At 36.0% G+C, this 27898-nt stretch overlaps 4 protein-coding genes across 4 annotated transcripts in view; 2 read left to right on the top strand and 2 right to left on the bottom strand.

Moving 5' to 3' along the window:
- Positions 1 to 20: 20 nt before the first annotated feature.
- On the bottom strand, positions 21 to 5292 carry LOC149426312 (DNA repair protein Ku80-like). Its single transcript, XM_089636372.1, has 4 exons — positions 5162 to 5292; positions 4222 to 4525; positions 3798 to 3959; positions 21 to 3713 (listed from the first exon to the last, which is right to left on the bottom strand). Exons 2-4 carry the CDS (start codon positions 4507 to 4509, stop codon positions 2484 to 2486), a joined length of 1680 nt encoding a protein of 559 aa, XP_089492498.1. The 5' UTR covers positions 4510 to 4525; positions 5162 to 5292; the 3' UTR covers positions 21 to 2483.
- A 2066-nt stretch (positions 5293 to 7358) lies between these two features.
- LOC149426311 (DNA repair protein Ku80-like) lies at positions 7359 to 13825 on the bottom strand. The gene is made up of 4 exons (XM_089636364.1): positions 13635 to 13825; positions 12920 to 13223; positions 12502 to 12663; positions 7359 to 12417 (listed from the first exon to the last, which is right to left on the bottom strand). The coding sequence occupies exons 2-4, from the start codon at positions 13205 to 13207 to the stop codon at positions 10753 to 10755; spliced, it is 2115 nt and encodes a 704-aa protein (XP_089492490.1). The 5' UTR covers positions 13208 to 13223; positions 13635 to 13825; the 3' UTR covers positions 7359 to 10752.
- Positions 13826 to 14028: 203 nt separating this feature from the next.
- Positions 14029 to 17465, top strand: LOC149426310 (Golgi-specific brefeldin A-resistance guanine nucleotide exchange factor 1-like). Its single transcript, XM_089635627.1, has 3 exons — positions 14029 to 14526; positions 15424 to 15542; positions 17334 to 17465. The coding sequence occupies exons 1-3, from the start codon at positions 14226 to 14228 to the stop codon at positions 17463 to 17465; spliced, it is 552 nt and encodes a 183-aa protein (XP_089491753.1). The 5' UTR covers positions 14029 to 14225.
- Positions 17466 to 17483: 18 nt separating this feature from the next.
- The window catches only part of LOC149426309 (Golgi-specific brefeldin A-resistance guanine nucleotide exchange factor 1-like), a 32548-nt gene continuing 22133 nt past the window's right edge, over positions 17484 to 27898 (top strand). The window contains exons 1-12 of the mRNA XM_089635530.1: positions 17484 to 17530; positions 17659 to 17885; positions 20129 to 20299; positions 20922 to 21075; positions 22516 to 23022; positions 23118 to 23286; positions 23406 to 24017; positions 24117 to 24267; positions 24373 to 24554; positions 24766 to 24974; positions 25192 to 25354; positions 26093 to 26288. Coding sequence (XP_089491656.1) covers positions 17484 to 17530; positions 17659 to 17885; positions 20129 to 20299; positions 20922 to 21075; positions 22516 to 23022; positions 23118 to 23286; positions 23406 to 24017; positions 24117 to 24267; positions 24373 to 24554; positions 24766 to 24974; positions 25192 to 25354; positions 26093 to 26288 — 2788 coding nt within the window. The remainder of the gene's footprint in view (positions 17531 to 17658; positions 17886 to 20128; positions 20300 to 20921; positions 21076 to 22515; positions 23023 to 23117; positions 23287 to 23405; positions 24018 to 24116; positions 24268 to 24372; positions 24555 to 24765; positions 24975 to 25191; positions 25355 to 26092; positions 26289 to 27898) is intronic.

The raw sequence follows: 27898 nt of genomic DNA, 5'->3' as shown, positions 1-27898 counted from the left end.
AAAAAAAATACATATCCTCTAAAGTTATATTATCCGCTTCCTAATATGTGCTAATATGCGTTTATTGTTGTTGCATTTTATTAAGTACCCATTTCATACAAGATTGCCAGCTCAGTCTTTGAACAAATTACTACCAGTACTGTACCTACCTACTATTATTTCGTACCTAATAAGTACATTTTTATTTTTATATCTTATTTTTTCTAAATTTAATAACTATTATATTATTTAAGTTATATTTTTTATTTTGTAATTAAATTTCTTATTTTCTTTAATTATTTATTTATTTGTTTGTACACGCCCAATTAGGGCTTTTACATATGATACAATTATAATACATTTGATATAATCAGAGAGTAGAAGAGATAAAACAATTAAAAATGTACCGAGTATAAAAATATTAAGTTAAATTATATAGTGTTATCAAATTTATCATCTAGTTTTATAGCTATTTGTTAATTTTTAGCTACATCAACTAGTGAAATTCTACAACCTATAAACCATAATGACTCACAACACTCCCCAACTCAAACACGAGAAATAATTTCTCAATTGAGTTGGGCAATTTTTTGTTAAAATTTTCTAATTTTTTCGCAATCAGCCTCGAAATATCTACATTTGTAAATTATTGTAATGTGTTTATATAATCAATAAAAAAAAATTAAAAAAAATTGTATAGCGCCGTTTTCGTGAGAAAATCACATCAAGGGCTTATATGCCAATCTCTTTCTAAAGGTCCCAACTACGTACTATGTACATAATTATCAAATCGCAATACAATTCTTCATTTTATACTTATGTTCAAGTCTTCCGTGAACATCTGTATTTTAACAAAGGGACCTTTTATTATTGAATACCTGACACTTGATAAGCAATGCGTTTGAAGATTAACGAAATAAGTCATTTTTCGCTTAATATTTTAATTATTTTCGAAGGTATAGTGATTTAAAACAAATTAAAATAATTCGAGCGGGACCTTTATTTTCGCCCGTCGCCAGCGGTCCGCCGGCGCAAAAGATAGATACTTGCCTGAAGTGTGTTAATACAAAAAAAGTCCCGACTACGAGATGAAAATTTAAAATTAAAAAAAACTAAATCAATAGGGTAATTTAAGTTTTTTTTTAATCTTGAAAAAAATTAAGAAAAAAAATACAATAATGAAGGAATTTTTTTGTTGATTTGAAATTTTCTACAATTTAAAATGTGTTATTTTCTTTTTGCCGCCACCACATGTTCATTTTTATTTGTGAATTAGGCAGCGATGACGTCACGCTGGGCGACGTTGGTGACAGCTGTCTTACTATTTACTGTCTTACTCATTGTCATTTTCTATCTCATAATAACGTTTTAGCCAGTTGGAACCGTTTAGTAATGTTCAGTTTAAGATCGTTTTGAAATCAATAATAAAATATGAATAAAGCTATTAGAATTACACATTTTTCACTTTGTATCTTCCACGTGTTTTTAACGGAATTCGTAGTTTGTGAAAATACCCCATTGAGTTGTCATTTTTTCTTTGGACGATGATGTTTATTTACAATAGCGGCAACTACATGTACACTTCGGAGCGACAGCAGCACGAGTGGGAACAGGCCGCTGCACAGGAAAGTCTCACAATGGACTGCGCTGTTAGCAGTTACCTTACATTCGGACTTTTCTGCGAGGCGTCCTGGAGTGATGTACAGTACCGTTGCTCTGAAGTGAACATGTAATAGCCGCTTATGAACTGTTAAAAAATGTGAAGACAATTGAAAATGAAGAACACATTTCAAAGCCAATGTCAGTAGCTTAGTGTTGCCATAGTAATGAAAAATTTAACTACTACATATTTGAATAAATTTCTAGATGATTTTGCACTACTGTTCACAATGTACACATGGTTTTTACTTCATATTATTTGTGCCCCACTCATTTAAAAATAATTATATTAAAAGTATTCATTCTTAGAAAACATCGTTCACCATAACACAGGTATTATGAGGCGAAAAATATACACAATGTATACATGCAATAACAAAAAAATAAAAACATTCAGCAAAATGTCAAATAAGCATTCAAAAATCTTCAGCAAACAAGTCGTCAATATTTGATGTATCCATCGCAACTGGGTTTGAGATAGATTCATTCACTGAAACATTTCCAAAATCTGCCGCTTCTCTGTCAGTTACAGAACTCAATGTTGCTTCAGTGTGCGTGATGAGTCCCAAATTTTGGTCCAACAGATGTTGTAAGAACCCTATTTTGAATTTATCCAACAGCACTGCCTTGAATTTGTTCAGCCACGTGTTATACGTCTTGGGATTTTCCAAAACACAAAATTTTCTCATGGCATTCATGGCGGCAATGGGTTTAGCAAATTCATCACCGAATGAACAAATCACAAGGTTTTCAATAACTTCCGTCAGTTGTTCGCAGACTATCGACGGAGACTTGCCACAGTTGATCAATTGATTGAAATCTTCCACCGGATTGACTGATCCAATTTATGTAATTGGTGTTGTCAAGACAGATGCCGCGGACGGAGCATCTATAGACGGAGGCAAATCTTCTACTTTAGCTTTCACCTCTTCTTTATTGAAATTGTCATTTATCCAATGTTTCCCACCTTTGGTTTTTCCTATAATAACCAATGGGAAAGATTGCTTAATTTTCTCAAGAGGTTCTTTGGAAATTTTTTTAATAGTTTTTGGTACGTCTAAGAATTTTAGAAGTTCTGGTCGGGGAGGAGGCAATGGCGCACCCGGGTTCATAGCCCTAAATGCTATGCAGTCATACTGGTATTGTAGTTTTGGATTAACAATAGAGTCCATTGTGAACATTTCCTTATTTCGGTCATCTTTAGTGGATAGGTCCATGGCCTTTATCAGACTATCCACAAGCTCTATCTGCTCTTCCGTTGGAAGGAATCTCTTTTGATCGAGTTTTGGGAATACCATGTGATGGTAGTCTTCTTTGAAAGATAGATTTATCATTGAAAGACACTTGTAATCTTCTTTGGCAATGGGGAAAAGCACAACCATATGGGGTGCATTGTTTTTGCCATACACCTTGCGAGCGACTGCAACAAAGTCTTTGCGACTTAATACAGTAGCGAGTGCATCAATAGCACTTTGGGCATCATTGCAATCTTTTTTGGGGACAATGTAGGTTACGCCAACTCCACTCAAGTCACTCCAACGAATGTTTTCTTTCTTTGTGAAACCATTGACAGTGAGGCACTTATCCCCCGATTGATATTCCATAGTTGAATCAATTTTGGAGTAAGGTACAATGGTCTGGCCGTAAAGGTAACCTTCAATCAGGTCTTCATATTCAACAACTGCTGTGTTATCATCTTTTTTGTAGTATGTTTTGTCTCTGATTATGGCCTGTTCCAAAGCTAATTTTTCTTCCCCATTATCCTTTGTAAAATCGCTAGCTTGATTTCTTTGAACGTTCCATTTGATTGTGACTTTTGAGTCACGGATTTTTCCATAACCGCTTACAGGAATCTTTATATTAGGGCCAATGCACAAATCAACATTCCAAGGACGAGCATTGGTTGCCTTCTTTTTATGCAACTGCAAATTGGCATCTTCGAAAGAGCAAACATAGCCATCAGCATCTTCAACTAATTTTTTCAAAAAAAGTTTATTATCCTCGTCTTCAATATTGCTTATCTGGTGTCCAATAATAATTGGTTCTAATTCAAGTGTTTTGTAATTTTCAATCAACTGAAAACAAAAACCATTGTTAATTATCAATAAAGTCAATATCCAAGAATAAACAATAAATGTACCAAATAATAAAATGCTAACTTGTTGAATTTGGTCATTAACCAGCTCAGATGGAGTTTTGAAGTCTGTCATCAGGACAACTTTCATCCGGGGAACATTTCTATTACGCAATCTACTTCGCAAGAAGTCAGCCCCAACCACCAACGCATCGAACCAATCTGCTTGATGCCGAGATGGCTCTATCTATGAAAGAAAATAAAAAAATAGTAATATCAAAAAAGCAATCGCTATATGTTATTCAAAAAACCTATTTGAATTACGTTCAAGAGGACCATCTTTTAAAACAGATCAGTTTATCGGTACCTACATGATTAATCACCTTTGTGGTTATTTTTCATAAAAACAGCATTCTACAAATTATCCAAAATTATTATGGACAATCGGAGCTTTTATCTATGAACAAGTCGCTAGCTGCACACAAAACTGAAAACAATTAAGTACTTACTGAGTTTTTAAGTATTTCAATCATATCCCAAGTGGGGTTAGCGAGATCGATGGCAACACTGATGTGCCTGTGAGAACCATCACTTGCAAGGTCATTCACAGATTCCTCAGAGCCCATTAAGATAATGCCAACCAGATCTGTGGAGCGGCTAAATATCTTGCGCTCGATTATGGTGGTAATGCAGGCAATGGCTTGATCGTAAAAGCTTGGTCCATTGTTGCTCTTAGCAGAAGCTGTGACACCAATGTCCACAATGATAACGGTGGCTTCTACATTCGCTGGAGCCATTTTGTAACTAAAATATCTGTAAAAATATTTTTTTTATGGTCGTTGAGATAAGACTTTTTAATAAGTAGATAAGATGTGAAGTGGCACACAGTTCTTGTTTCACCCATGTTTATTGTATAATTAAGTTTCAATACTGTTATTAGGGTCTGCCCTGAACAAACGGCGCCTGGCGCCAGTAGGAACCTCAAGGGCGCTGTGTTACGGGTTGATATTATCAGCTCCTTGGATCCTTTGCGCCTTGGCAAGTCGGCGCCTGGAGCAGACTGCTAAAATTGCGCCTGGACAGGACCGGCCTTGACTGTTTTATACTTGGATATTTCTTAAAGTTTTGTTATTGTAACAAGATATAAACGAAAATGAAAACGATTAGTTTGGATAATTCATTAAAGCGCACAATGTAAGTAATATTTTTTGCGGTAAATATTTACCTACGACTACCGTTTTTACTACTACAAAAAATTGCCCCTTTAATAACGCCTGCTCGCGTCCCCTTTAGAGTTATATCCCAGTTTTCAAGTAGTTTGTGGGCTACGCTAGGTTTGTATAGACTGGTTTGTGATTTAATTCTACCTAATCCAACCTAACCTAACATGTACGGAATATTTTCTCAAACGGTAGTCGTGGGTAAATAATTACCTTTTTTGCTACTTACGGTTTAAAAAACCAAGACGTGAGTATACAATATGTTTGAAATTAACAATTCCAAGAAAATTTCTTTACGAAACTCTTCGAAATTTGTATCTTGTTTTCCGGCGACCCGCGCAAAACAAGACAGGTCCTGACAGGAATACCGAGTGCTGCCATCAATATAAAATAGCCAGAATTAAGATGACGTGTAGCTCCGTCAAGTAAACACCACAATCATCTGTTTGATAAATGCACATGAGTAAAAAGAATTTATTTATAACGTCTATCAGTCATATGCTACTGAGGGATTGCGCAGTTTATTTTACTCCGCTGACATTTTTGTTTTTGCCATGCGTCAAATATTAGGCAAGAACTGAAAAATAAACCAAATAAGGTAATTATTCGGAATCGCTGGACAAGGATTATATGAAATATTCTTAAATAAAACCTTCTGATTTACCTTAATTACTATAAAAGGAATCTGACTGCATTTGGGATATTTTTGATTTTATCATTTTAATTTTTAATTACGTAAATCGAAAATTCACTTTCGTTGTAAAGGATGACAGCTAGAACGGTTTCTGTTGAAAACATTTTCTTTTGTTGGTATTCCTGATTTATTCCTGAAATATTTGAAATCCATTGGGGGGAGGGGATTGTTAGAGAATTTCTGTGATCCATAATTCCCCACAAAAAATTTCAAATAAGTACTCCCCAGAAAATTTTGAAATCCATGTGGGGGGGGGGTTGTTACAGAACTTCGCTGAAAAAAAAATCCGCACAGGCAAAATCATCATATGTGATTCCCCACAATATTTTTTCTAAATCCATGGGGGGGAGGGTAGGTACGAAATTCCGTTTCGAAAAAATCCCCCACATTTTTGCTATCAGATCAAATACCAGACACAAATACTACCCAAGAAATTAACCTACTAAAAATACCCAACAAAAATACTGATCAAAAATACCTATCAGAAATGCCTACTAAAAATACCTTCAAAAATACCCATCAAAACTACCCATCAAAAATACCCATCCAAAATACCTGCTGAAAATACCCATCAAAAATACCACTCGAAAATACCTATCAAAAATACCTACTGAAAATACCCATCAAAAATACCTATTAAAAATACTTGTCAAAAATACCTACCAAAAATACCTGGTAAAAGTACATAATATATATTAAAAATATTTCGTCCCGCTATAAAATACTCATGAGTATTTTGGAACCAGGTATTTTAGAGATCTGTCACAAGTACAAAGTATCGCATGGAAATACCCGGTACTTTTACTGGGTACGATAAATACGCCTCACCTCTAGTCAGAATGTCGGACATCTTTACCTACTAACCAGTGTTGCCAGTAAAATGCTCTTTATTTTTGCAAAAAGCATAGAATCGAGATCCAAGCGTTGGAAGGAACACCAATTTTACCGATTTTATGCATAAACTTTCAGTTTAATTGGGAATTTTGAGTAGGTAAAGTTGCCAAGTTTGTGACTTCTTTACCTTCCTTCTACTTTTATTATTAGTCGGTTAGTTTCTCAGTTTTAAAGTCCAAGGAGTAGATACAATTAAAGTCATATCTTACTCTAACCTATCTAAAGCCATAGCATATCCAAAAGATGATTTTTTTTCGATTTATTAACTTTTTTATTGAAAAATTAGGTAAAGATGCCATAGTTGACGGTATATGTTGGGAAGTAAGAGCTTCACAGATGCACTCATAGAGGGCAGTGCATAGAGCTTGCTTGGAAGTCCGCAAGATGGAGCCAGTGGCCAGTAGTCACCAGGGCCAGTAGGAAAGCTCCCAGAGAAACTTACTGTTTCAGATTCCAATTAGCCAGCTTCTAGTTAGGTCGACTATCGAGTCACCATTATATTACGCGGAGTATTAATAAATTCCTGATTAATCTAAAAGAACCTATTATTTATAAACTCCTTCCAAGACGAGTTGGAGACCTGTTTGTACGAACACAACAACACATACATTGGTATTTTTTTAAATATGTATTCACTAGACCTTAGTAATAATATGTATTAACATTTCATTTTTTTCGATTCTGGACCCCTAGAGCCGCCTGTTACCTTCAAGGTCGTCTGTCAGGTGCCTTTCCCCATACAAATGTTGGCAGAACGATTTTTTTTCATAACATAATTACCAACTTTTTTTCCATTTTTATCGGCATCTATATTGGATCCGGGGTCTACGCTTCAAAACATTTTAAAAGATATTAATCTCCTGATTATCCTTACTGATTTTTAAAATTCCAACGTAGGTCTCGATTTACTCAGAAACGAAAACTCAATACACTTACCACAAAATCGATTTATTTATTTATTGCATCTCACTATACATAAAACACTTTTTTTCACATAAAAATCAACCTCACTAGGACTAAGCCTGTATCGAGGTTAACAATTTACATATGAGTGAAGCAAACATAAGAGTATCACAAACATAAAGTAATTTTACATAAAAACACAAAATATTTCAAAATTAAAGAAAAAATGAGTATTAGATGTGTTACCAGATGGGTAATTTGACAGTATATTGTAACAATATTTGAACCATAACTAATCATTATTCAAAAGAAAAAGCAAAGTAGATAATAAAGACAGATAGGGTGACATTCAGTTTTTAGCAAATGAGACTTATATAAAATCTTATTATTTAAGAAAGGACAAGGATGAAAAAATATTAAGACAATCGTCTGTCAATACATAAACCTTAATTAACTTTTTAAATTTAACTAAGGAATTGGTAGACTTAATATGATTTGGAAGAATATTAAACATAAGTGGTGCCTGATATAAATAATTTCTTTGACCAAAAGAAGTTTTAGTATGTACCGCCACAAAGTTCAATGTAGAGCTAATTCTAGTTGTACGCATTTGATTCCAACTGTTATGTAGATAATACACCAGTTTCTCGCTTATACAACGAGTTTTCGGATACTGTCATAAGATAAAAGCAAAGAAAATTGTTGCAGTGTAAAAAATCCACAATTCAAAAAATATATTCTTTGCAAATCCATGCTGATGTCCAGTTGCTCCCAGACTGGTTGTCAAAAGTGGCATCATAAATTAAAACCAGACAATAATGTTTTGGTTTTTGACTTTTATCTCATGGCATCATAAATTAAAACCAGACAATAATGTTTTGGTTTTTGACTTTTATCTCATACCTATCTGTTGAGCATCTTATCTACAGCAATCTCTCACCATTTATTTTGATCTAATAAATTAATTTTAAGTACCTACCCATTGATGTAATGTACACATATTATTCCCAGGGTTTGTTCATGGTTATAAAATGCTTTCTCGTATGTATAAAAAGATACAGTAGTAATATGTATAAAACGCACTGTTTGAGAAGTAACAACAATATATTTTTTTGTAAACAATAAATCATACAATGTTTTTTTAATTATAAATATTCATAACTACACTGTGCATAATAAAATTCACAAGTAATAACAACAAAATAAGTACTCGAAAACATATAAAAACATAAAAGTGCAGGTCGGAAAAAAAATGTAGAGAAAAATATAGAGCGCTGTTATGCATAGTTTAAAAATGTTCAAGATGGCTTATAGGAAAATGAATGTAAGTTTTAAAAAGCACAATGGTCCAAAGGCATATTTTTAACTTTAGCCTAACGGTGTTCAAAAACTAGGGGTAAATTCTGAAAGGAAATAATTTTACATTACATTCTAAGGATACATTGTTTAACAATTTTTACAATTCATCAAATTTCAATATTAATTTTCAAGTTCTGTGAAATTCCTATTCAAATTATGTTATTATATCACTACGTGCCAGTAGCTTCACAAAACTGAAATAATAAAAGAGCTTTCACAGAACTTGAAAATAGATGAATTGTTCAAATTCTGTGAAACAACCGTCCTAAAACAATTTTAATGTTCAAACCATTTAAATCTTTGCAAGTAAGATAATTACACCAAAAGGCGATTTTTTGTATCTTTAAAAATTATGTAGGTATTAAAACAGCCATTTATTGACACACTTCGGACAGGAAAGGTATTTCTACCCGTTCAGTCGATTGTTGCGGACAGGAAGGGTATTTTTACCTTTTGCGCCGGCTTCATTTCAATGGCAGAAAAGAATAAATTATACAATATTTTTGTATGAATAATAATAATAATGATTGGATTATTTGTATAGCGCCGTTTTCGTGAGAAAATCACATCAAGGGCTTATATGCCAATCTCTTTCTAAAGGTCCCAACTACATACTATGTACATAATTATCAAATCGCAATACAATTCTTCTTTTTATACTTATGTTCAAGTTTTCCATGAACATCTGTATTTTAACAAAGGGACCTTTTATTATTGAATACCTGACACTTGATAAGCAATGCGTTTGAAGATTAACGAAATAAGTCATTTTTCGGTTAGTCATTTTATAGCTTGGGTATGCGGAGTTAGTATGTAGAAATTTTTATTAAAATATTTTAATTATTTTCGAAGGTATAGTGATTTAAAACAAATTAAAATAATTCGAGCGGGACCTTTATTTTCGCCCGTCGCCAGGGGTCACCGGCGCAAAAGATACTTGCCTGAAGTGTGTTAATACAAAAAAAGTCCCGACTCCAACAAGATCAAAATTTAAAGTAAAAAAAAACTAAATCGATAGGGTAATTTAAGTTTTTTTTAATCTTAAAAAAAAATTAAGAAAAAAAAAATGATAATGAAGGTATTTTTTTATTGATGAATAAATTTTCTACAATTTAAAATGTGTCATTTTCTTTTTGCCGCCACCACATGTTCATTTTTATTTGTGAATTAGGCAGCGATGACGTCACGCTGGGCGACGTTGGTGACAGCTGTCTTACTATTTACTGTCTTACTCATTGTCATTTTCTATCTCATAATAACGTTTTAGCCAGTTGGAACCGTTTAGTAATGTTCAGTTTAAGATCGTTTTGAAATCAATAATAAAATATGAATAAAGCTATTAGAATTACACATTTTTCACTTTGTATCTTCCACGTGTTTTTAACGGAATTCGTAGTTTGTGAAAATACCCCATTGAGTTGTCATTTTTTCTTTGGACGATGATGTTTATTTACAATAGCGGCAACTACATGTACACTTCGGAGCGACAGCAGCACGAGTGGGAACAGGCCGCTGCACAGGAAAGTCTCACAATGGACTGCGCTGTTAGCAGTTACCTTACATTCGGACTTTTCTGCGAGGCGTCCTGGAGTGATGTACAGTACCGTTGCTCTGAAGTGAACATGTAATAGCCGCTTATGAACTGTTAAAAAATGTGAAGACAATTGAAAATGAAGAACACATTTCAAAGCCAATGTCAGTAGCTTAGTGTTGCCATAGTAATGAAAAATTTAACTACTACATATTTGAATAAATTTCTAGATGATTTTGCACTACTGTTCACAATGTACACATGGTTTTTACTTCATATTATTTGTGCCCCACTCATTTAAAAATAATTATATTAAAAGTATTCATTCTTAGAAAACATCGTTCACCATAACACAGGTATTATGAGGCGAAAAATATACACAATGTATACATGCAATAACAAAAAAATAAAAACATTCAGCAAAATGTCAAATAAGCATTCAAAAATCTTCAGCAAACAAGTCGTCAATATTTGATGTATCCATCGCAACTGGGTTTGAGACAGATTCATTCACTGAAACATTTCCAAAATCTGCCGCTTCTCTGTCAGTTACAGAACTCAATGTTGCTTCAGTGTGCGTTATGAGTCCCAAATTTTGGTCCAACAGATGTTGTAAGAACACTATTTTGAATTTATCCAACAGCACTGCCTTGAATTTGTTCAGCCACGTGTTATACGTCTTGGGATTTTCCAAAACACAAAATTTTCTCATGGCATTCATGGCGGCAATGGGTTTAGCAAATTCATCACCGAATGAACAAATCACAAGATTTTCAATAACTTCCGTCAGTTGTTCGCAGACTATCGACGGAGACTTGCCACAGTTGATCAATTGATTGAAATCTTCCACCGGATTGACTGATCCAATTTTTGTAATTGGTGTTGTCAAGACAGATGCCGCGGACAGAGCATCTATAGATGGAGGCAAATCTTCTACTTTAGCTTTCACCTCTTCTTTATTGAAATTGTCATTTATCCAATGTTTCCCACCTTTGGTTTTTTCTATAATAACCAATGGGAAAGATTGCTTAATTTTCTCAAGAGGTTCTTTGGAAATTTTTTTAATAGTTTTTGGTACGTCCAAGAATTTTAGAAGTTCTGGTCGGGGAGGAGGCAATGGCGCACCCGGGTTCATAGCCCTAAATGCTATGCAGTCATACTGGTGTTGTAGTTTTGGATTAACAATAGAGTCCATTGTGAACATTTCCTTATTTCGGTCATCTTTAGTGGATAGGTCCATGGCCTTAATCAGACTATCCACAAGCTCTATCTGCTCTTCCGTTGGAAGGAATCTCTTTTGATCGAGTTTTGGGAATACCATGTGACGGTAGTCTTCTTTGAAAGACAGATTTATCATTGAAAGACACTTGTAATCTTCTTTGACAATGGGGAAAAGTACAACCATATGGGGTGCATTGTTTTTGGAATACACCTTGCGAGCAACTGCAACAAAGTCTTTGCGACTTAATACAGTAGCGAGTGCATCAATAGCACTTTGGGCATCGTTGCAATCTTTTTTGGGGACAATGTAAGTTACGCCATCTCCACTTAAGTCACTCCAACGAATGTTTTCTTTCTTTGTGAAACCATAGACAGTGAGGCACTTATCCCCCGATTGATATTCCATAGTTGAATCAATTTTGGAGTAAGGTACAATGGTCTGGCCGTAAAGGTAACCTTCAATCAGGTCTTCATATTCAACAACCGCTGTGTTATCATCTTTTTTGTAGTATGTTTTATCTCTGATTATGGCCTGTTCCGAAGCTAAATTTTCTTGCCCGTTATCCTTTGTAAAATCGATAGCTTGATTACTTTGAACGTTCCATTTGATTGTGACTTTTGAGTCACGGATTTTTCCATAACCGCTTACAGGAATCTTTATATTAGGGCCAATGCACAAATCAACATTCCAAGGATGAGCATTGGTCGCCTTCTTTTTATGGAACTGCAACTGCAAATTGGCATCTTCGAAAGAGCAAACATAGCCATCAGCATCTTCAACTAATTTTTCCAAAAAAATTTTATTATCCTCGTCTTCAATATTGCTTATCTGGTGACCAATAATAATTGGTTCTAATTCAAGTGTTTTGTAATTTTCAATCAACTGAAAACAAAAACCATTGTTAATTATCAATAAAGTCAATATCCAAGAATAAAAAATAAATGTACCAAATAATAAAATGCTAACTTGTTGAATTTGGTCATTATCCAGCTCAGATGGAGTTTTGAAGTCTGTCATCAGGACAACTTTCATCCGGGAAACCTTTCTATTACGCGATCTACTTCGCAAGAAGTCAGCCCCAACCACCAACGCATCGAACCAATCTGCTTGATGCCGAGATGGCTCTATCTATAAAAGAAAATAAAAAAATAGTAATATCAAAAAGCAATCGCTATATGTTATTCAAAAAACCTATTTGAATTACGTTCAAGAGGACCATCTTTTAAAACAGATCAGTTTATCGGTACCTACATGATTAATCACCTTTGGGGTTATTTTTCATAAACACGGCACTTTACAAATTATCCAACAATTATTATGGACAATCAGAGCTTTTATTTATGAACACAAAATTTAAAAAAAACAATGGTGATTAAGTACTTACTGAGTTTTTAAGTATATCAATCATATTCCAAGTGGGGTTAGCGAGATCGATGGCAACACTGATGTGCCTGTAAGAACCATCACTTGCGAGGTCATTCACAGAATCCTCAGAGCCCATTAAGATAATGCCAACCAGATCTGTTGGGCGGCTAAATATCTTGCGCTCGATTATGGTGGTAATGCAGGCGATGGCTTGATCGTAAAAGCTTGGCCCATCGTTGCTCTTAGCAGAAGCTGTGGCACCAATGTCCACAATGATAACGGTGGCTTCTACATTCGCTGGAGCCATTTTGTAACCAAAATATCTGAAAAAATAACTTTTTTATGGTCGTTGAGATAAGACTTTTCAATAAGTAGATAAGATGTGAAGTGGCACACAGTTCTTGTTTCACCCACGTTTATTGTATAATTTAGTTTCAATACTGTTCTCAGGGTCGACCCTGAGACAAACGACGCCTGGCGCCAGTAAGAACCTCAAGGGCGCTGTGTTACGGGTTGATATTATCAGCTCCTTGGATCCTTTGCGCCTTGGCAAGTCGGCGCCCGGAGCGGACTGCTCCAATTGCGCCTGGACATGACAGGCCTTGACTGTTTTATACTTGGTTGGATATTTCTAAAAGTTTTGTTATTGTAACAAGATATAAACGAAAATGAAAACGATTAGTTTGGATAATTCATTAAAGCGCACAATGTAAGTAATATTTTTTGCTACTTACGGTTTAAAAAACCAAGACGTGAGTATACAATATGTTTGAAATTAACAATTCCAAGAAAATTTCTTTACGAAACTCTTCGAAATTTGTATCTTGTTTTCCGGCGACCCGCGCAAAACAAGACAGGTCCTGACAGGAATACCGAGTGCTGCCATCAATATAAAATAGCCAGAATTAAGATGACGTGTAGCTCCGTCAAGTAAACACCACAATCATCTGTTTGATAAATGCACATGAGTAAAAAGAATTTATTTATAACGTCGATCAGTTTGATTAATCTGAGGGATTGCGCAGTTTATTTTACTCCGCTGACATTTTTGTTTTTGCCATGCGTCAAATATTAGGCAAGAACTGAAAAATAAACCAAATAATCGCCATCTGTTAGCAACATCTTAATTAAAATACTGAAACGTCAACATAAGGCCAAATATTAATCTGAATAGAATCGATTCTTATTTTTTGTTGTAAATAAGATAAGCATATGATAAATAACAGTTTTAAATGGGTATTAGTGATGTGGTTCGATTCAAGTAATAGTTTGGTCTCCATGCTTTTATAGTTCATTTCTGACGTCTGAAGAACTGATAAGTGAAGATGTCACTCCCAGGCAATGGAATATTCGTGGTTCAGGGGGAGATGGCCATCCTTGTCACCGCCATGCGGAGGGGATCCAGGTGGGGATCTCACTCTAGCCAGGACGAAGAGCATGACATATTGATGAGGGCGTTTCAGGACCTCAGGGACATATTGAACCAAGTCGCTGATCTGAGACTTCTTGATCCAAACGTCTTTTTGGGCCCTTTTCTGGAAGTCATCCGATCAGAAAAGACTACGGGAAATGTGACCTGTTTGGCTCTTTCGGCTATAAACAAATTCTTGTGCTATGGACTGATTGGTAAGTGTTTACTGTGAAGGTTTGTCTTCTATTATGTATTTATCAGTTTATGTTTTTAAACCATAACCACCAAAGCTTGCAATTACTTTAATTCTCTAATAAATGTAAGGTAATTATTTACCTACGACTACCGTTTGAGAAAATATTCCGTACATGTTAGGTTAGGTTGGATTAGGTAGAATTAAATCACAAACCAGTCTATACAAACCTAGCGTAGCCCACAAACTACTTGAAAACTGGGATATAACTCTAAAGGGGACGCGAGCAGGCGTTATTAAAGGGGCAATTTTTTGTAGTAGTAAAAACGGTAGTCGTAGGTAAATATTTACCAAATGTAATTGTTAAACTGGAACACTAAGAAATGAGCTGTAAAACTATTATTAAGACAAATGGATATGAAATATGGGGAATTGTTTCTTTAACCGCTGCACTTTTAGGCACAGATGGAAATTACACTTTATTACAATCACTACAAGAAAGACCTATTTAAAAGCACAAATTAGGTTATTCGGTTTTTAGTTTGGGTTAATTAAGTAATTTATGCATATTTAGATTGAAATGAAGCAAGTGTCACTCCTTACAAAAAAAAATTCTAAAATTGCAGCAAAGGGATTATAAAACGTATAAGATAAATTTTGAACTTTGAATAGAATGGAATTATAATGCATCTTTTACCATCTACCCCGCCATAAATCCTTGTTTCTTTTAGTAATTAAGTTGAAAGAAGTGTTTTTTCCTTAATCTGTGCCTATTAAAAGTGCAGCGGTTAGAGAACTATTTACCAAAATATGTTCTACAATGAATAGTTTATTTGTGGGTAGCATGTATCTTTTACATCCTACTCTGAGTCTGAATGTCGTATTAAACAATATTAATTGTGATTCACTGATGGTTTAGATCCCATGCATGCATCAGTCCCAGCGAGTGTGGAGAACATTGCCGATGCCGTCACACATGCGCGCTTCGTGGGAACGGACCACTCGTCAGATGGAGTAGTGCTCATGAAGATACTACAAGTACGTACTCGTTTATTTATTTAACGGATCTTTACAGCCTTTTTTCTGCCAGCTCAAAAATATAACAACAAATATAATATAATTAGCTATAACCCAATCTAATAAAATATGTTACGAGGATTGTCCAAGAATTAAAGACCGTTTGTCATTTGCAGTAGTACGGATGAAATATTTCACTAGTTGGCAACACTAGCTTGTAGCGCGTACTTCCCCCTCGACAATGGGCGGTTGCCCGTCTTGGTAGTTTATGCAATCTGGCTGTGGCTGCTGTGAGAGATGGATGTCGTCTCCCGCCAAATGTGAATGTGCGCTCTGTTATTCGCTTTCTTAATGCGGAGAAGGTCCGCCTAGTTGAAAGTCAATTTTTTGCCAAAAGGCAGCACAATCAACGCTGATCGTTATTGTGAAATGTTAAAAAACTTCTAAGAGCGATACAAAACAAGTGAAGAGGGAGGTTGAGCAAGGGCGTTTGTTGCATGATAACGCCCGCCCCCATACAGCAGCTGTAACCACCGCGCTCCTGCAATCTTTTGAGTGGGAAGTCCATAGCCATACGGCTTTTAGCCCTAACCTAGCGCCCAGTGATTTTCATATCTTCCTTCATCTAAAGCAACATTTCATTCAAGTCCAGGAAGAGGTAGCGGAAGATTTTTATGACATAGGCATCAAGGACCTTGTTCCCCCACTCAAAAAGTGCGTTGAACTTGCCGGGGATTATGTAAAAAAATAGTATAGACATGTACGAACAATGCCATATACAAATTTAGAATTAATAAAATTTTCCTGATTTTTAAAACGAAAATGGTCTTTAGTTTTTGGACAACCCTCGTATATGGGTTTATATATGAGTGATTATTTATTTAATTTATTTTTTATTTTTTTAGGAAACAAACAGTCATTTATACATTTAGCATAAACAGTAATTATTCATATGTTCTAGACCAAGGCTGCCCAACCCCAGGCCCGCGGACCACATTGTGGCCCGTGAACGAATTATGATATTTTTGGCTGTGCGGATTTTTTTTTCAGCGAAATTCTCTAACAACCCCCCCCCCCCATGGAAATAGGAACCATCAGTAGTCAGTGGCCCGCCAGTGATTTTTAAATCGTCAATTTCGCCCAACTGTTAAAAAGGTTGGGCAGCCTTGTTCTAGACCAATAAAGTTCAATTGAGTTTAGTTGTTGATTTAGTATTTGTACCTAAACAGTACATTTATAAATGACAAAGAAATATAAAAAAATAAACATTATAAGGGATTACAAAATGTTGTAAAAAAATAAAGACATTTAGTATTAATGCTGTTTTCTCATGATTATACTAAAATAAATACTACAAAATAAAAAATCAAGTTATCAGTTTAGTAAGCTGCATTTTATATGTTTTCAAGTTACAGTTGAAAATGTCTACATCTCGCAAGGCATTGTGAGTTTTACAGATACGTCCTATTAAAGAGTTTTGCGCATATTTGACTTTACAGTGTGGTGTTCTAAATAAAGTGTTCGATCTGGTGTTGTGTTTAGGGCAATGAAATGCAATCTTTTCTAACAGATATGATGAATCAACAAGATTGTTCACGATTTTGTATAAGAATAGGGCATCAGAATTATATAGTATTCCTCATTGTATTTTAATTGTTTTCATAAAATTTAACTTTATTTTCGAGACGGCAGAGAAATGGCTGCAGATAGCAGGATAGGAACTAGGGATACTTAGAGATTCATTTATATAATGGTTCGTTTTGTAATAATATTGTTAATATTTTGATCTATTTAAAAAAATATATGTTTTAGGTTTTGAGAACTCTGGTTCTCAGTCCCGAGGGAGCCATGCTGACAGACGAGAGTGTTTGTGAAATAATGCTGAGTTGCTTCCGCATTTGCTTTGAAACTCGATTGAGCGGTAAGGATATTTCTCACTTGTAGATTACATGTACAGTAAATATGTTTGAGAACTCTGGTTCTCAGTCCCGAGGGAGCCATGCTGACAGGCGAGAGTGTTTGTGAAATAATGCTGAGTTGCTTCCGCATTTGCTTTGAAACTCGATTGAGCGGTAAGGATATTTCTCACTTGTAGATTACATGTACAGTATATATGTTTGAGAACTCTGGTTCTCAGTCCCGAGGGAGCCATGCTGACAGACGAGAGTGTTTGTGAAATAATGCTGAGTTGCTTCCGCATTTGCTTTGAAACTCGATTGAGCGGTAAGGATATTTCTCACTTGTACAGTATATATGTTCTGAGAACTCTGGTTCTCAGTCCCGAGGGAGCCATGCTGACAGACGAGAGTGTTTGTGAAATAATGCTGAGTTGCTTCCGCATTTGCTTTGAAACTCGATTGAGCGGTAAGGATATTTCTCACTTGTAGATGATTATGATACACATGTACCTACAGTAATGCTATTTATTTTAAGACAAATATATACATACGTGAATGTAGTAATGGAGATATACCCGTCACATTTACTTACGATTTACCAAAATTCCTGAAAACTAAGTTTAGACGATTTAAAAAAAAGTTGCTGTACAGAAATTAAATTTGTAATAAAAAAGGAAACACTTTGTTTAAAGTCACTTTATTGATATTTTAAAGTCTACCGGTTTCGCTACCTCCGTACCATCATCAGGACTGTTATAAAAATACTAACAAATACAGAATAATATATATATATATACCAATAGTTAAGAGAGAAAGAGATAGAAAATCAGAGAGAGACAGTGTCAGTTGTGGGAGGGAAGTGGGGGTGGGGAGTTTGGGATAACGGGAAACATACTTATTATGGGGCTGAATGTTAAATTTAATTGATTATTGATGATTTCGGCCTTTGAATTAACTGATTTTTTTATTTCCAATGCTTCCAAATTGTTAAGTCGTAAGCCTATCTCATTTTTGTGTAGGACTTTAATACCCGTGTCACGGTTAAAAGTGTGAACTTTATTAATTAGATGTTCTGCAAATTCTGAAAATCCCGAACTGGTTAGACATCTTAGGTGTTCTTTTATTCTAGTTTCTACATTGCGTGATGTTTGTCCTATGTAGAATGCTGGGCAATCATTACAACTAATTTTATATACGCCCGAGTGGCTAAGAACATCTTTATCTTTGGCATTAATTAAAAAATTTCCTAGATTATTATTAGTATAAAACGCTGGTTTAATTTCTGGTGGGAATTTAATTGTACATGAAGAGGAAAGGTTATTAATAGACATCGGATTATATGCATTTGCATATTTGCATATGCAAATGCATATAACTCTCTAATTACGACGTTAATGCATATTTCAGCCTTTTATCCCAAATCGTGCATATTTCGTTTAATAGCGGGAGGTATCATCTACGTATAGGGAGCTAGGTGATGATGACGCGTAGAGCACGAGCGCGGTGGCTGACAGTTCTGAGGCCATTGCAATTCATTCAAGCAAGCTAGCATTTGAAGACGCATCCATTAAACAGAATATCGCCCTCATCTCAACACATTTCCACAAGTTACCAGATACCATAAAAAAATTGGAAACAAAAAACCTTCCTCTAATTAAAGCAATAGAAATACTGGAAACATTGATCGAACTCGCCAACGCCCTTCCTAATTCAATATCAGAAAAGATTCGTAAACAGTTAGACTCTATTTTGCTTAAAAACTCGACTCTTGAAGATATGAAGAACATTAATACCTACATCAACGGCACAGGTACCCTGCCTAAACAGATATCTCCAGAAATGGCGCCAAATTTTAAATTTTGTTTAATGACGTCAGTTGACGTAGAGAGGTCGTTTTCGGCGTACAAATTAATACTGGGTGACAAACGTCACAAATTTGAGCTCGAAAATTTGGAGAAATACTGTATATTGTCACAAAAACTATTCATAATTTTAAGAATATTTCGCTGTTTTTTACGGTCTTTAATTAAAATATATATAAATATAAATGGTTTTTTGATTTTGATTGTGCATATTTTGGGCAAATCAAGAGTTTTTAGTGCATATTTCGGACTTTTTTAGTGCATATTTGCATGCATATTTTGGCACTTTGTTAGTGCATATAATCCGATGTCTAGTTATTAATATACAAAATTCTTCTCCAATGCAGGTTAGAGTTATTATTGTTGAGAATTAGTGGACTATTGTAGACATATTTATTTATGGCAATACATCTTAGTTTTTTTGCAAGGATTCTATCAATAAGGCCTATTTCATATCCATTATTAAGTGCTATTAGTTTAATTGTACTTAACTCATTAGCGTAATTAACATTTGTTAAAGGAGTAGTGACTAAACGGTGGATCATAGAGTGGAATGTTTATGGGAAATAGGGTGGTTGGACGTATTATGGGTTGTAGTGTCTGTGAAGGTAGGTTTTCTAAAAATATTAAAATGAATTTTATTATCAATAATCGATAATGTGAGATCTAGAAAGTTGAGTGTCGAATTTATACCTACTTCTAGTGTGAATTGGATCTGTTTATGTAAGGAGTTGAGGAGTAATAGGAAGGAATTTAGCTGACGCTCTGTCCCCTCCCAAATACATTTTAATATCAGTGTTGAATACACTTGTCTGTTCATTGATTAATACCTACTGTATGATTGCAGAGTTGCTCAGGCGCAATGCAGAACAGTGCCTGCGAGACATGACGCAGCTGGTGTTCATGCGCCTACCGCAGTTCTGCGACGCGGCGGCCGAGGAGGGGGCCGTGGAGGGCGGAGCCTTGTCCCTGCGGAGGAAGGCCAACTCTGCACGGAGGGGAAGGGCCCGTGCACAGGGTAAGTCCACGACATTCAATATGTAGTAGGTAAATAATTAAATGGCTAGTGAGCATCAAATCTTATACATATACGTGGATATCGCATATGTGATCCAAGTTTCAGTACAACACATGAGTCGTGTCAAAATGTGCCACGTGATGGGATATATGGGATGGTTCCATGATATTTCATCAAAATGAAAATTCAACACCTATATAAAGTGATATAGAGTCATTAAAAGTGATGAAACAAAAACTATGTTTAATAGTTACCTATGTAACCTATTTAACCTAGTTTTTGTTTCATCACTTTTCATGACTTTATATCACTTTTTGTAGGTGTTTTGAATTGTCATTTTCATGAGATACCCGGTCACCATATGAGATTATAGATTAATTCCCCACAGGAGGCCATGAGGAAAATAATTTCCCTCAGGGCTTATGTCATCTTTGAGGGTTTTTTTTTGAGAAGAGGAAGCAGTGAACATGGGTCTTGAAGAGATCTATGTTGTAGGAGGAAGGAAACACAGAGGCCCGCAAATCGTTCCACAGCCGAGCTGTTGAACTTAAGAACGAGTCGTAGAAGCAACCTGTACTCATGTGACAAATGTCAACCGTGTACAAATATTATATTATTTCAGAAAAATCAACAGTGCTAAGTCCAATGGTGAAGCCCTCTAGCTCAACATGTCAACTCAGTGCTACGCCAGCTACCAACAGCACTCAAGTTGTGGACATGCAAGGAAATATATCTCAAACACCCACCATCACTGAATTAGATGACCCTGCTTACAGGTTACTTATGTACTACTTTTAATCAAATATTATCTAAATAATGCATACATTATAATTGTAGGACTTATGAAGCTGAAAGTATTATTATCAAAAAAAAATATTTGTATAAACAAACATTGTCAATTTTGGAGACAATCAGAAATGTGCCTTTCGTATGAACACGGGTAGTAAACTTGAAAAATTATGACTTCTGTCTAAATTTTAAACATAAGAAATACTGTATCAAAACAGAAATATTCATTGAAAAATTAAATTATTTTGGTACCTCCTTTATTGCTATTCTGAATTGTTCCCACAATCAGTTCCAATTTCGAAAATCAAAGCAAATCTTAGTTCTAGAGTTCAAAGAACCGGAGTTACAGACACAGAGAGACACCCCCGAAATCATTATTTTTTTAATTATAATGGTTTTCATTTTGAAAATTGGTAATCATTTTGATCGCTGGCACTTTGCACTATTGCATGCAGTTGGCAACACCTTTGCAGAAATTTTAGATGTATTTATGTGTTCAACTGCAAGGAATATAGTTAACACACTGTAATCGGATCACGTATTAATACGTTTTTAGCAAATTAATGCTAGAGAGCGGATCACGTATTTATACGTTTTTGATAGATTGTTAGTGGAGCGCAGGTCATGTTAAAATACGGGTTCCAATATACTTGAGTTTTCGCTATATCGCGTCTGTAGGGTTGTAGCCATGCAATAATAATTTTTATTTTACATTTAGAAATAATTTTTGTGTATAATTTGTAAAATAAAGGATGTTATGTAAAAAAAATATTATTTTTTTCAAAACTTTCCTACTGTATGTGAAATTCTGCACTAGTTTAACGATGAAGAATACATTTCTAAATATAATAAAATAAAATGAAATAAAATAAATAATTTGCAAAAAGAATTATTGAAATCAAACAAATATTTTTGAAGTTATCGCAATTTTTCTAGAGGTCTACGTTAGCGCGAAATTACGCGAAAAATCACCCGTTACCAGCACTAGTACGCGGCCGAAAACTGCCCGCTCAAAATGTCTTAAAAGAAGGCTATAATAACATATCTCAGTAAAAATTCCAATTAAGGTTAGGATAATACTTTTCTGCTGCATAGATTCAAAATAATGTTAATTTTGATTACTGTCCCACTGAATTATTATGTACATGTTTGTAAAAGCCCATATGGGCGTATAATAAAGGGTGGTTCATCGTGTACGCCGGATTTAAATTTCCATCCATTTTTTATTTATTTAGGTTGGCAACTCTAATGTTTGACAGTTGTCATCTGCTGTTATTGAGGTTATTAAAAAGGAGTTGCAATACAAAAGAACAACATCTTGTTTCTATTACATTACAAATTTCATTTCAAAATCAAATCCGGCGTATCAGATGGACCACCCTAATAAATAAAAAACATATTTTATGCTCTTTTAATAAATATTTCAGGACTGATGCAGAAAAATCGGCAAGTAACCAAATCGAAACCGAGAGTGATCCCCTTTTACCAAAAGTTTTACCAGCAGATCAGTCTAAAAGTCCATCCAAAAAGCATGGAAGACATTCTTCAATGGATTTAGCAGCAAGTGAAAATATGTATATAACTCATCTGGTGGAGAAATGTGTGAATTCTTCAGAAACCATCACTCCGTCCAGTTCTGATACGGATCTTAAAGAGAAGGCAGTGGAAGAATGCGTAGTTGAATCGGAAGCTAGTCAAGTAGTAGAAGATTTGACACCAGCAAAAGTAACCATCGGTGAACCAGAACAATCTGCCAAAGAAGAGATGGATGGCCAAAAGGTTTCTCTACAATCAAAGGGGGGAATGAATGAGTACAAGGAAGAGGAAGAAATGGAAAAGGATTACATTAATCCAAGAGGAGTGAGATTTATATCACAAGATGAACAAGTCAACTTACAACCCTATGGACTTGTATGTGTTAGAGAGCTATTCAGGTTATACATCTTGTATAGTTTCAATCACTTAAGTGTTACACAAAATAATTTAAGTGTTTTAAAGCGTACTTTTATTCTTACATATCTGTTTACAGATTTTTAATATCTCTGTGTAACCCGATGGATCCCCAAAACACTTCTTCCATGGTTTACTTGGGATTATGTCTAGTGGAAACTGCTTTGGAAGTTGGAGCTGATCACTTGGCTAAATACCCTTCCTTCTTGCAACTAGTCAAAGACCCTCTTTGCAGAAATCTACTGAGTGTAAGTTAAACCTTATTCTATGAGTGCTCTCTATGCTCATGTGTATACTATTTTTGATTTATCAACTACTGTGATCTGGTTTGACGAGTTATTTAATAAAATCTGTGTGTTATTTTCAGCTCTTGAGCTCTGACCGAGTGTCCATGTTTGCTCTCGACCTCCAAGTGTCTTTCTTACTGTTTGAATCCCTCCGCACCCATCTTAAACTCCAACTAGAGGCATTCTTTTCAAAACTAGTAGAGATCATAATGTCCGACAGTGCCAAGAATTCTTACGAGTCCAAAGAAATAACACACCTGGCTCTGGAAAGCATTGCTCAAATGTGGCGAATTCCTGGGCTTTGTACAGAATTGTATCTCAATTATGACTGTGATATTTACTGCTCCAATTTACTTGAAGACATAACCAAGCTATTATCCAAAACTATTGTCACTGCCGGAGTTCATAACTATCACACGCTGGCATTGGATGCTCTGTTTACTGTCATAGATTCCATTGAAGCTAACTGTCATCAGATTAAATCAAATGAAAAAATTATCAATGACGCCTTCAATGGCACCGATGATACGGGACAAGTTGCCATAGATATGTGCGATTCTTTTGAGAATGGAGATGATATTGTTGTTCATGATATAAGTCAGTATATAAGCAGTGCTAAGATGGGGAGACATAAGCCAAATGCTAACCTGCCCACTGAACATCACCTGGAAGATACCAAGAACAAAAAGAGGGTAAGCACTTTCTCTAAACATAAGATTTCAATAAAATATCCATATGAGAGATACATAAAATTATTACTGTCTATCTAATCATTCATTCTAACTTTTCAGTGGATAGCTACAGGTACCGAGCATTTTAACCAAAAGCCCGAGAAAGGAATCGAATTCCTACAGGAACATGGAATATTGACTACTCCACTGGATCCCCTGGAGATTGCTCATTTCCTGCGAAACAATCCAGGACTAGATAAAAAGATGATAGGTATTAATTAATTTCTTATTTCTTCATACAAAACACTTTAAACTTATCATCCTCAGTCATAATTATTGAATTTCAATGAGTATGTAATGGAAATTGTTTGAATAGGTGAATATATTTCCAAAAAGAAGAATGTGGAGTCGCGAATCCTTGCTACCTACGCCGCAAGCTTTGACATGACTGGCCTCAGAGTGGACCAAGCCCTCCGCCTCTATCTGGAAACCTTCCGACTACCGGGAGAGGCGCCACTTATATTCCTCGTCATGGAACACTTTTCAGAACATTGGCATGTAAGTATGAACTAATAAGAGTAAATAACTCTCTCATAATTGCTTCTTCTATTAACAAGTCGATATATTGTAATGTTTGTGATTTCTAATGTTTTGATTCATTGCCTTGAAATAGTATACCAAAAACCTAGTCTCTGGGTGAGTTTCTGAACCGAGCCTCTCCCATTAACAACAAAATTCCACTATTGATTTCTTTCTAATTATGTTGTAGGAGTGCAATGGAAATCCATTTGCGAACACGGATGCGGCCTTCCGCCTCGCCTATGCCATCATCATGCTGAACATGGACCAGCACAACCATAACGCCAAGAAGCTCAACATCCCCATGACGGTGGAGGAGTTTGTACGCAACCTGAGGGGCTGCAACGGAAGCAATGACTTTGATCCCAAAATGCTTGAGGCCGTCTTCAATTCTATCAAGTAAGATACTATTTCATACATCATGGGCACTACAACGAATAGTCTTGTTCACCTCCAAGAAACACCTCCAATCCTGCCGGTCTCCTACTGTAAGATACACCCATCTGCCAATTATGTTGGCACAACGGCTATGTTATTCTATTGATGGAGGACCAAAGTTAACAGGTAGTGATTACCCATTTACTGACAATTAATGAACCTCGTTTCTGTCTCTCAGGAATGAAGAAATAGTTATGCCGGCAGAGCGCACTGGAATAGTGAAGGAGAACTACATGTGGAAGGTGCTGCTACGAAGAGGGACCACCAAAGAGGGTCTCTTTGTACATTCTCCTTCAGGTGCTTTCGACAAGCAACTGTTTATGCTCACTTGGGGACCTCTGGTGAGTATTTTTGCTATATTTTTTAAGGTTTTTAATCCAGCAAGACTGGGAAGAAGATAATGCAATCCCTGTCTACCGTGTTATTATGGAAGACACATTGGTCCCACGTACGCAACATATGCAAAACATTATGGTAACTTGTCAATTTACAATACATATTTTCCTGTGAAAATAGATGATTTAGATACATACATACTTATCCTACACAAACTGTGATTGCATTGCTTATGACAAGTATGATGAGTAATGCAATCACAGGTTGTGTAGGACAAGTACCTATGTATGTATGATTTAGATACATACATACTTGTCCTACACATCCTGTGATTTCATTGCTTATGACAAGTATGTTTCTAAATCGTCTCTGACGAAGTTGTCCAGATGTTGTAATGTGTGGGACCAATGAGTCTACCTCCATGAACATACTGTACCCTGTTTTTGAAAACTGCAAAGTTAGGTTAGGTTCTTAAAATAAAATAATCCACTGTGTAAATAAAGTCAGAAAGGAATATCCTTCACTTGCTTACATTTTACATTATTTCATTAATTTATTGGAGCAAAATACACATTTCGTCTAAAGAAACCAACCGCAAAGACCGATATGTGCGTGATTTTTGTTTTTGTTAATAATGTTATAAATTGAGTTATGGACCTTCACGCATGCATGTTGGTTCATATTCTAAATGTGGATACAAGAAAACTTTAAAATTTAATTTAATGTTTTTTTTTTGTTGCTAGGTGGCCGCCCTGTCTTCCATCTTTGAAAAGTCATCGGAGCCAAACCTGTACTCGCGCGCGCTGGAGGGCTTCGACAAGTGCGCCTCCATCGTGGCGCACTACTCTCTTACCAGCGAACTGGACACCATTGTGCTCAGCCTCTGCAAGTTCACGGGGCTGCTTAGTCTGCCTGAGAGCCTGCATTACATCTCTATAGGTAAAGCACTCAATTACTGTTACAGATCAACTCACTTAACTATACGTTGCCACTATGATTCTTAAGTAATTTTGAGTTTTCAAAATACATGAATACAATGAAAACATTCAAGTCAACAAACATAATAAATTAAAACAATAAACACTCAAAATGAAAACATTCAAGTCAACAAACATAATAAATAAAAATATTTCGGTAATTAATTACGGAAAAGCCAACAACACAACTTCTACTGGCCGCAACTCGCTATAATACTTTTATTATTGGCCGTGAATGTCAAAAACTTTGAGAATATGTAATTCTTCATCCACCACTTTTCTTAGGTTTTCCATTATGTGTGTCGTTGCTTATCCAGAATATATAATGTGAGATATCGCGCTTATTTCTCGCCAGCGCCGTCGCATCTGCTGCCGTAATCTTGAATTTCCCGCCTTTCTTTTTGTAACACCCTTCAGTTGTCTATCGTCACCTTAGCAGTTGGAGTCCTGAGACGCCATCTTGATTCAATTTTGGCGTTTTTTTACCCACGCCGGTCGTGTAATTTTCGTTTGGGATTGTTTTAACGAAAAGAATATCTGTTGCTACCCACAAATTGTCGTAATTTTTTATGAAAATTAGTGCTAAGTGAAGTGAAGTGAGTGCGAACATTTTTGACAGTTATTAGCGTCTTCATTTTGTGCACGGGGTTAAAATGGCCTCAGACAAGGACCATATAGAAGATGACGTAACCTCTAAACGACGTGATCGAAAGAGGCGACGCCGTTCAATATCAACAAGTTCGTCGAGCTCGCAATCTAGCGGTTCGGCGTCGCAAAATAGTAGGCGACGCAGGCGAACGAAGAGACGTAAGCGGAATGACAGACATCTGCTCAAAAGATTAGCATGTCAAGTCAAGACCCTGCAAGATTTTGTCATGGACAGGTCAACGCAGGAAGCCACTGTCAGCACGCCAAGTATAGTGGCACCCTCGCATGCATCTGGGAGCGTTTGCTCGTTGTCGCCTGAAAGGCAGTATCAGATGCCGGGTCCCTCTACTGTTCTGAAGGAGTTTGCAGCGCCAAAACCTTCTGCAACACATCTGGGTTTGGTGGAGAATCTCCAACGCTTCAACTCGAGCGAGTGGGCCAATGTCCGCTACGCATCCGCTTTAAAGGAATATTTAGCTGATCCAGGCTTCAAGGAGCTGGAGGTGAACTGCGAGGTGCTGGCATTTGACACCGCCTCACCAATATAACACGCCTCACTATTTCCGGCTATGGAAAAGATGCTGGCTGCGGTAACGCATGCCTCATTGAAGCAGAGAGAGTGCCTTCAACAGGCTCTCCAAAAACTCATCAAATGGGGAAGCAGTTCAGAAAGTTCTCTGTCAGGCGAGGCTTTAGAGGAACAACTGGACAGCCTGTTAGGAGAGGACTCCGAGTTTATAAAATGCTCTGACGATATCTTGCAGATAACCTGCGGAAAGCGAGCTGAAATCATTCAGCACAGAAGAGATAAGATTTTGAGCAGCTGTAAGACTGGAGTGGAACGGAAGCTATTCAGCAGAATTCCTCCTTCTTCCACTCATCTTTTTGGGGAAGAAGCACTGTCCGCACAGTTGCAGAAACTGG

This window comes from Hesperophylax consimilis, chromosome 1 (assembly GCF_061612785.1).
Source record: "Hesperophylax consimilis isolate HC1 chromosome 1, BYU_Hcon_1.0, whole genome shotgun sequence".
Classification (NCBI taxonomy): domain Eukaryota; kingdom Metazoa; phylum Arthropoda; class Insecta; order Trichoptera; family Limnephilidae; genus Hesperophylax; species Hesperophylax consimilis.
Note: the sequence above shows the minus strand (reverse complement) of the source record. Positions and strands in the feature narration are given on the sequence as shown.

Bases quoted from the DNA above. Each gene is read 5' to 3' on its own strand.
- LOC149426312 (XM_089636372.1), bottom strand. From the start codon at position 4,509: ATGGCTCCAGCGAATGTAGAAGCCACCGTTATCATTGTGGACATTGGT. The intron at 3,960-4,221 runs GTAAGTACTTAA...TTTCTTTCATAG, and splicing joins TTGAAATACTTAAAAACTCA to ATAGAGCCATCTCGGCATCA. The intron at 3,714-3,797 runs GTTAGCATTTTA...TTTTGTTTTCAG, and splicing joins TTAATGACCAAATTCAACAA to TTGATTGAAAATTACAAAAC.
- LOC149426311 (XM_089636364.1), bottom strand. From the start codon at position 13,207: ATGGCTCCAGCGAATGTAGAAGCCACCGTTATCATTGTGGACATTGGT. The intron at 12,664-12,919 runs GTAAGTACTTAA...TTTCTTTTATAG, and splicing joins TTGATATACTTAAAAACTCA to ATAGAGCCATCTCGGCATCA. The intron at 12,418-12,501 runs GTTAGCATTTTA...TTTTGTTTTCAG, and splicing joins ATAATGACCAAATTCAACAA to TTGATTGAAAATTACAAAAC.
- LOC149426310 (XM_089635627.1), top strand. From the start codon at position 14,226: ATGTCACTCCCAGGCAATGGAATATTCGTGGTTCAGGGGGAGATGGCC. The intron at 14,527-15,423 runs GTAAGTGTTTAC...CTGATGGTTTAG, and splicing joins CTTGTGCTATGGACTGATTG to ATCCCATGCATGCATCAGTC. The intron at 15,543-17,333 runs GTACGTACTCGT...TATATGTTTTAG, and splicing joins TGCTCATGAAGATACTACAA to GTTTTGAGAACTCTGGTTCT.